A 9,178-nucleotide genomic window follows, 5' to 3' on the forward strand; every position below is an offset into this window, starting at 1 on the left:
CCAACACACCATACCAAACCCTGCGCTTGAGTAAAAGCTCACAGAGGCGTTGGGTATCCGAACCTAACCTAATTCATTAAACCACTAAAACGAGGCCCATGGACAATCTTAGGCCCAAAGAGATATTTTCGTAATGGGCCTGCAGTGCCAATCCATCACAGCGCGCTATACAGCATCCATTCCAATCTGGAGTGGCAGCATATTATTAACATGTTCTTCTAGTGATGGGCAACTGGACTAGGACGACGAGGATAAAATATATTAAAAATAACTACTTTAGAAGGTCCCTAAGAAACGAGGGATTTCTACGCCGCCTGTAAACAAAATTTTGGATTTGGAAATTAAATTTTATGTCAAAAATATATATATATATATATTTTTATGAACATCTAACTCCTAGAAGAGTGCAGAAAAATATTAACCATATTTTTAGAAAATTCCTTTTTATCTAAATAATTTGGGATGACATTAATTTCAATTGTCCCATTTTTCTATCACATGAAGGCCAAGTTTTATACAAAAATTATAAATTTAATTGTAAAATATTCAACGGCTCCAAAAAAATGTCATTATCATGTAAAATATATGAATTTATAGAAATAAAACATTGTTTAGTAAGAATCACCCCAATCTCTTTCTTGTTATGGAAAAAGGTTAATTTTAACCTTCAAAATCTTCGAAATTGATTGTTTTATTTGAAATAAAAGACATCACATATATTTAATAGTTAAAAAATAAATTTGATGGATTTCTCCCATCAATGAAAAATTTAAACTAAATTTTGATGGTTCAAGAATAAGTAATCAACATATTTCATGATAACCGAATGGAGACTCTAATGAAATTATAAAAGTGGTTCCAAGTAAGTTTTGAGATAATATATTTATAATTATTATAAACTATATGATTTTAAGAGGTGACATGCTTAATTATTAAAAACAATAGATTTCTTAATTTGAAAGAGAATTCAAAATAGTACTAGGCTATTTAATGAAGAATATTTGAAAATTAAGCCTGGGAGTTAAATATTTGCAAACATAAGGAAGCAAATAAAATTATAAATTATTTAATTAAAAAGGGCACTGTGGAAGTAGAATCTCTCTGAATCATCTTTTAATGGAATGTGTGGGTATCCTGCCTCACAATTTCTCTGTAAAAAAAGAGAAATCATTTGAACATGGGATGTAGCGCCCACCGATTGAACCCTCTCTCATCCACGAAGGCGAGTGGTTCCAGTCTTAGTGAAGTGCTCGAGCAATGCCATCATACAATGGATGTGTCAGAATTTTTACACAGTTGATTTCCGCCATTAAGCCCATTTGGGACTAGAGAGGGACTGTCTTGGGATTTCCAAGCAATATATATGTATATATAGGAGGGGCTATGGGCTATGGGCTATGGGCTATGGGCAATGACCAGATTTAATTAATGAAAAGCAAATGGGAAGAGCACTGGCATATTAATTTCCTAAAGCACAAGGAAAGAATGCACCCGCTAGAAAGATTTGATTGCGATATACAGCATCCTCGTTCCACATGGCCTCACATGCATGTTTTGTTGAGGCTGTGGATCCCACATTTCACACCCTATTCTTCCCCCATTTCAGTCTACGCCCGCCACTCTCCTCTAATAATAAGAATCTCAACCTCCAAAGGGACGCCAGCCCACCTCCACTTTCTTTGTTTTATTTTATTATTATATAAAATATAAAAATTAAAGTTTTATGAAATATACATTTATTTTATATTAGAGAAAATAAAAGTTTTATAATATCTCAAATTCTTTAATAGTTTTTAAAAATTATCGTATTATTAAGGTCTCAAAAAAGTTTTCCTACTACGCATAGAAATTAAAATCATTTTCTGTTTCTAAAAATAAAAAAAAAACATCTGAAATTATTAATTTTTCATTATTGTTGGCCCAGAGAGAGAGGCAGAGCAACTTCATATGCGGTTCTGACTCCCAGTATGATTCACGAGACGGTAAAACTATGGTTTACGTTTACCAATTAAGGCCCAGCCCATTGTCTCCTCAGAAACGATTTGCGTGGAAGCTACAGAACTGCGTCGGTGCACGATTAATCGAAGAGTCCTGGTGCCAACTGTAAGGTGGCTGTCAGGTCTTCGCCTAAAACCAAACCTAATTCCCATTTCTTTTATTCTTTTCAAAATATTTTATTTTGTATCTCTCTTTTACTTCTTTAAAAAGATTGCACAACAGGTCTAGTTATTTGCCATACTTTATTGTAAAGCCCTTGCTTTCCACACCAAAGTAAGTAGGGGTTAGTCCGAATCAATCCTCTCCATAAGTCTAGTTTACTGTTTTAAGGGATGATATTTTAAAATATTTTATATAATCTGTGTGTTACGATTAGCTGTAGCCCCCTGTCTGTAGCGCCAACATTGACACCTCCACATTTTTCTTATATGTATAGAATTTATGGGTTCCAGTCATTATTAACTACAATCAAGTTGACAAGCAACCCATGAGAAAAAGAAACTTCATTATCTAAAAGGCTCTCCGTAGTGTGGAGACTTTGGAGAGAAAGTGGGGAAGAACTAGAGTACACCTTTGATCTGTGAATCGGTGCGGGGGGAATTGAGGGTTGCAGGAACCACACAATGCACGCCAAGACGGATTCAGAGGTCACCAGTCTGGCCGCATCGTCGCCCACCAGATCTCCACGGCGGCCGGTCTACTATGTGCAGAGCCCATCACGAGACTCCCACGATGGAGAGAAGACCACGACATCCTTCCACTCCACTCCTGTGCTCAGCCCCATGGGCTCCCCTCCCCACTCCCACTCCTCCGTCGGCCGCCACTCCCGGGAGTCTTCCTCTAGCCGCTTCTCCGGCTCCTTGAAGCCCGGATCTCGCAAGATCTCCCCCAATGATGCCTCTCGGGGTGGCCATCGGAAAGGTGAAAAGCCCTGGAAGGAGTGTGCGGTGATCGAGGAAGAAGGGCTCCTTGAAGATGAAGAGCGTCAAAAAGGTCTCCCTCGCCGCTGCTATTTTCTCGCCTTTGTTGTTGGCTTTTTTGTCTTGTTCTCTCTCTTCTCCTTGATTTTATGGGGTGCGAGTAAGCCCCAGAAGCCCAAGATCACTATGAAGGTAAGATCATTACATTATCAACCACAATTTAATTAAATTACTAGAATTAATCATTTTTTTCTGCAAAATTCGCAAATGGGTGTGGATTAAGTTGCGCCTTTTTCCCTCCAGAGCATCACATTCGAGAGATTCGTCGTTCAAGCCGGTTCTGATTCTACAGGGGTGGCTACGGACATGGTGTCCATGAACTCCACCGTCAAACTCACATTTCGAAACACTGCAACATTCTTCGGTGTACATGTAACATCGACGCCTCTAGATCTATCCTACTCCCGACTCAGGGTGGCCTCCGGAACCGTAAGCTACTCAAAACTCCCCATTCTACAGTCCTTTTTTTTTTTTTCCACCATTAAATTCAGATCAAAATTTCCTGATCTTGGCAACTTCGGTTTTGCAGATAAAGAAGTTCTATCAATCGAGAAAGAGCCACCGATCACTAACAATAGTACTGATGGGTGATAAAATTCCACTCTACGGAGGTGGAGCGAGTTTGAGTACTTCCACCGGCACAACCACCGAACCATTGCCTCTAAAATTGAGCTTCATGCTTCGATCCAGAGCTTACGTTCTAGGGAAACTGGTGAAACCAAAGTTCTATAAAAGAATCGAATGCTCAGTAAATTTGGATCCGAAAAAGCTTAATGTCCCGCTATCACTCAAGAAATCATGCACATACCAATAGGCAATAACAATCCGGCATTTGCAGAAGATACCGCTTGTTTCTCTTTTTTCCTTTTTCGGTGTTTGGAGAAGAAGATCAAAGGGACAGCTATGACGGGCAGCTTTTGAGTTGTTTGGGCAGCCGAGGAGGACGCGATCACTGACTTTTGGTTGCCCGACTGCCCGGAGAGTTGGAGAGCAGGTAGTGACTTGTGAGTGATTATATTCCCTTTTTTTTTTAATTTTTTTTAATGTGAAAGTATGTAATAATTTATGTATTATGGGTGTTGACATTACATTTATGGGGTAATTATAGTCTCATTTAATTTAATAAGGTAATTAAATTTGTCTTTTGAGTCTTGACTTGATTCTTGGAACCATCATTTTTAACCCACAAAACTTTGAACAAAATAGAAACCAACTCTAAAACACTTTCATGAACATTTCGGCAAATTTAAGCAACTAGCCTACCAAATTTATGTAATAATTTTCCTTTGAAGACGGCTGCCATTCAACTTGGCATCAAACCCCATCACATTTGCTAATCAGCTTGGGTTTAATGAGGTTGGAGCCTTAGATACGAAATCTCTCTTGCCATTTTTGAAGTCCTAAAAATATTTTAGAAGGAAAAAATTTATATTTTATCTTAATGAAAAATTTGTTGAATGATATTTATTTTTTAAAGACAAATCATCCATGCTCTCAATTTGATTTTGTTTCAGCTTGAAACCAAAAACAAAAATCCTGGAAATGAGTTCAAGAGTACTCTAGGTTTGGCTTGGGGAAGAACCCAAAAGAAAAATCCGTGAAGAGGAAAGCTGAAAGCTTAATGGATTCAGGTTGAAAAAAGGCCAGACAAATGGTCCGCAGGGAAATTATGCATTTAGTGATTATGATCAACTTTCACGCTCCTCATCCATGATTATGATCCTGCTGTGAAGTGTGAACCAAAAAACAACAAAATAGGCTGAAAGAGAAATTCAAAGAACTGACCCATTTCTGCCCTTCTCACCCACCCCTGCCCCGTATTAGAAAGATGGGCATTAATGGTCAAGAGATGAACGAAAAGAATCCCCTAAGTGTACTAAAAAGGATTAAATTTGTACATGCCATTAAAATAAGCAAAATTGAAATTTGGCTAAAAATGAAACAAGATAGAGAAAAGAGATTGTTTGGACCAGAAACTTTTGGAACCAAACATTTATTTTAGTTCATGGAACCAATTTGCTGATAACGCTCGATCTTCACCATATGCCGTAGTGCATTTTTCTTCCGAACAAAGTTGCTCCTGTCAATCTCATGATCCCCATCTTGAAGACAGGGGTGCCGCAATCCATGCGAATGAGTACCATGCACAAGAAAATAATAACTTTCAGAACTGAGAAGGGCATTCTTCGGTCTAAGAGAATTGAAGATAAAAAGGTCAGTGGCAGCTTCCCATCTTTCCAAATCCCCCTATGTGGGTAATATTTGTACATCATCGAGCCTGCTACTTCTCTCACCTGCCCATCTCTATACATTGGTGCTCTAGGCTCTCTTGGCTGCTTCCATTCCTCCCTCTCTTATTTGCGTCCCCAAATCTCCTCCAAGCTTTGATTCAGGCTTCTATAATTTCTGAGGAAAATTGTTGATGTCATGGAATAAGAGGTTGACGATTTCATTTTATTAGTAAACTAAATTGGACACATTATGACCATGTTTGGTCCTCAATGAAAGAAAAAAGAATGAAATTAATTAACTATTTATAAATGTTACTTTAAGTTCTTTCTATTTTATTTACTTAAAAACTTAACAATTTAGAAATCTATATATTAATTATATTTAATTTTTTTAATGCTTTTTGAGAACCAAACATAAACCTATCTGTTTCAAAAATCTTATTGATTGTAGTTGAGTTCAACTATTTATAAGTGATATTCATCGGAGTAAACAAAGGTGTCGCTACTTATCCTTTGATTTTACCGTGTGATGTTTCCCATGTAGAGTTCAATCCATTTGTCCGCAGGCTTCGTAAGTTGTCTGGCCTTTCAACTGATGAAACAGTATTACCCATGAATGTAGGACTAGTAATTTGTCTCCGCTATTAGAAGTTTCATGCCCATATTATACTAAATTGCCACGTATCCCAAAGGTAAATTAACCATGTAGGGCGAGTATTGCAAGTGGATTAAAAAATCTTTTAGGTTGGACGCTGTGATTCCTAGTGACACTAGTGCCTTAGGAAGGTATTATTATGCCTTATTTTTGGGATCAACGCTATTGCCTTAATTTGTATTGGGTTCATCTGGATTTGAAAGCTCCTAAAAAGTAAAAACCACGGCATCAGAGCTGCAACTCGGTGTATTAAGTCCCATCAAAATCTGACTCAATTCAAATTGAAAAATCATTTTATCTTAATTTAAGATACTTGCGCATATTTAATAAATGTTTTTTAAAACAATTTTAAAAAATTATTCTTCCATATTTTATAGAATAAAAATTTATTTGACAATCTAAAATATTTTGAACTTGTTTTTAAATATTTTAAATATATTTAAAAAATGATTTTTATATTCGATGCTTTATTTTTAATCTTTCTACATTATTATATAATTATTTTTTTAAACGATCATAAGAAAACAAGTGAAAATAACATAAAATAGTTAAAAAAATATATTTTCTAAAAATACTTTATTTTCTATTCTTAAAAAAATAATTAGCAAACGTGTTTTCTTGTACTTTTTTTTTTTTTGTTTGAAGAATAAAAAATTATTTTTGAAAACAGTTACCAAATATACCCTTAGTCCAAACTCAATTCAATCTCATTTTTTAAACTCCAACATGTAATCCAATTAGACTTAAGTGGATTGGATTATATGATTTAAAATCCATATACAATATTTTTTTTTTAATTTTATATATTTATACCAAGATTTACATAATAAATGGATAATATTTCAAAGTAGTAACAAAAAATTTATTAAAAAAATATAAATGATATAATTACTATTTGACATTTTTCTATAAATATCTAAAAAATAAATAAAATAAATATGAATATATGTTATATATAAATTATAAGTATTATAAAAAAAAATATCAAATTGGGTAACCTTTGCTCAAACCTACCCTAAATTAAGTTTTTGTTGAAAAAGTTTAACCAAAACTTAATTCAATTATTAAAAATAATTATACAAGCCCGTTCAAAAAAGTTGGATTAGATAGGACCAATTCATCCAAGTTACGCCCTTACAAAGAATTAGATGTTCATATTGGATTTTATTTCTACATAATTATGCTTTTTTTAGTAAGACGTTACCTTTATTCCATATGTAAAATGCACTATTCATGATGCCCTTTCCCTATGAGAAATATTAATTTTAATTTATTAATTTTTTTCTTAGCCTTTATTTGATTAAAGTAGTATTGTTTTTTTCTTCTTACAAAAAGTATAAAATATGGAGGGATTAAGTGGTTGATGCATGCTAAGTCACAACAATTATTCAAATTTAATTATGTAAATTCAATTTTATTCCCCAAATCATTTGCTTTATTCCTACTCTATTGAATTATTTGATAGTGTCACTCCTTGCTTATCTATATGTTAAAATGGTTAGCTCAATTTTAAACATTCAACTTTTACATATATCATAAAATATTAAAACATATTTCAAGTCAGTTTAATAATGATTTTAAGAAATATTTCTAACATTTTTAATACTTAATTTTTTTTTTTATCAAAAGAGTGCTTATCAAATGCTAGAAAGATCATAAACACTTTTTAGAATCATTATCAAACAAACTCTTCATCCATGATACCTCTTTAAGTTTAGAAAATTATTTTAATTTAGTAGAATAGATTATGAAAGTTTTGAAATTGATTCCTAAAAAAGAGTGAATATATATTCTTTATTTTTAAGTTGACATTCAATTTTTTTTTAATTAATTTGTAATAGTCAAATATTAAAATAAAATCCAATTACTTGATAATATGTGATTTACGTGAAATTTATTTAAAGAGTCTGTCCATAACTCATAAAAACTAGGGAATTCATAGTATTCATGAAATATGAAAAAACAAATATATGGTTTTACCTAGACTACACGGTAGATTCTTCCTAAGGTTTTAAATTAACCAACATCTACACTTATCTTTACATGTGTGAAGTAGGATCTCATGCTCCTTAGTAAATTCCTCAACACTTCGAAGTAGGATCTCATGCTCCTTAGTAAATTCCTCAACACTTCGAAGGAATGTGATCCATCAATATGAACAAATCTTGATAATAATAATAATAATAATAATAATAATAATAATAAAATGTTCTTAAAAAGTATTTTGAATGTGCAAAGAAGAATGCCATGTCATTTTAGGATATATCTCTAAAAATTCAACAAAATAAGGCATATTTATACTTTGAAAACCTTAATGGGTTGGATCAACAATACAAGAAAGAAAACATTTTGACTCTTATGAGGTGTTTACTTTTTGGTTGAATAGAAAAAATCAAAATATTTAACTTTGTTATACTAAGTTAAAAGTAACTTATTGACATCATTTAATATAACTAAAGTATATTTGATATCAATATGTTAATTTAGTTATATTGGATGATGTTAACATGTTACTTTTAGTTGAATAGAAAAAATCAAATATTTCTGTTTTTTTTATTTAATAAAAAACAAACACCACCTTAATGTTATTATTCTCCTATAAAACCAATACACATACGTCGATGTCATTATCCACCTATACATACCCAATCACATTTTACTTGAATGACTTCAAGTCAAAATTGATGATAATAGGGAGTCTTCAAATATCAATGTAAATCTTAGGAACTATATAGAGTGTATTTAGTAAAGTTTAGAGTCAAATTGTCAACTGAAATTAAGTTAATCTAGCTTAAAGAAAAAAATTTAAATTTCATTTTCCCATTATAATATTATTTCATTCCCAATTAAGTTAACACTTATTTTACCATTTTAGAATATTTTGAATGGAAGTGCTAAAGTGATGTTATGTATAATTTTGTGTGTGTATAAGATATGTATAAGCATGACATAGAATTGTTGGTGGTTCAATATCTGACATTGAAACATGTGGTTGGTTGTTGTAGTATGTGACTCGTATTGAAAGAAAGACATATATGAAGAAAAATGGGCAAATATTGGAGTGGAGTGAAACGGAATAACAACATTTGTCATTCAAGCTTATATTTTTACTATTAAAGGCAAACGATATATAGTAAAAGTCTTCTTCCTTATTCCCGTGAACATAGGTAATCTGCCGAACCACGTTAAATCTGTGTATTTTCTTTTCGTTTTTCTCTAATTTTTCACCAAGAATCGTTGCACGAAAATCAACATTAATGTATATAGATCCACATAAAGTATGCAAAATTGGGCATCAATAGAACCATGTGCTA

The 9,178-nt window shown here is 32.9% G+C and overlaps 1 protein-coding gene across 1 annotated transcript; it reads left to right on the forward strand.

Annotated features, from left to right (window-relative positions):
- Positions 1-2,162: 2,162 nt before the first annotated feature.
- On the forward strand, positions 2,163-4,126 carry LOC100254049 (uncharacterized). The gene is made up of 3 exons (XM_002284809.4): positions 2,163-3,110; positions 3,222-3,407; positions 3,508-4,126. The coding sequence occupies exons 1-3, from the start codon at positions 2,622-2,624 to the stop codon at positions 3,790-3,792; spliced, it is 960 nt and encodes a 319-aa protein (XP_002284845.1). The 5' UTR covers positions 2,163-2,621; the 3' UTR covers positions 3,793-4,126.
- Positions 4,127-9,178: the final 5,052 nt, after the last annotated feature.

Source organism: Vitis vinifera, chromosome 18 (assembly GCF_030704535.1).
Source record: "Vitis vinifera cultivar Pinot Noir 40024 chromosome 18, ASM3070453v1".
NCBI lineage: Eukaryota > Viridiplantae > Streptophyta > Magnoliopsida > Vitales > Vitaceae > Vitis > Vitis vinifera.

Bases quoted from the DNA above. Each gene is read 5' to 3' on its own strand.
- LOC100254049 (XM_002284809.4), top strand. From the start codon at position 2,622: ATGCACGCCAAGACGGATTCAGAGGTCACCAGTCTGGCCGCATCGTCG. The intron at 3,111-3,221 runs GTAAGATCATTA...TTTTCCCTCCAG, and splicing joins AGCCCAAGATCACTATGAAG to AGCATCACATTCGAGAGATT. The intron at 3,408-3,507 runs GTAAGCTACTCA...TCGGTTTTGCAG, and splicing joins TCAGGGTGGCCTCCGGAACC to ATAAAGAAGTTCTATCAATC.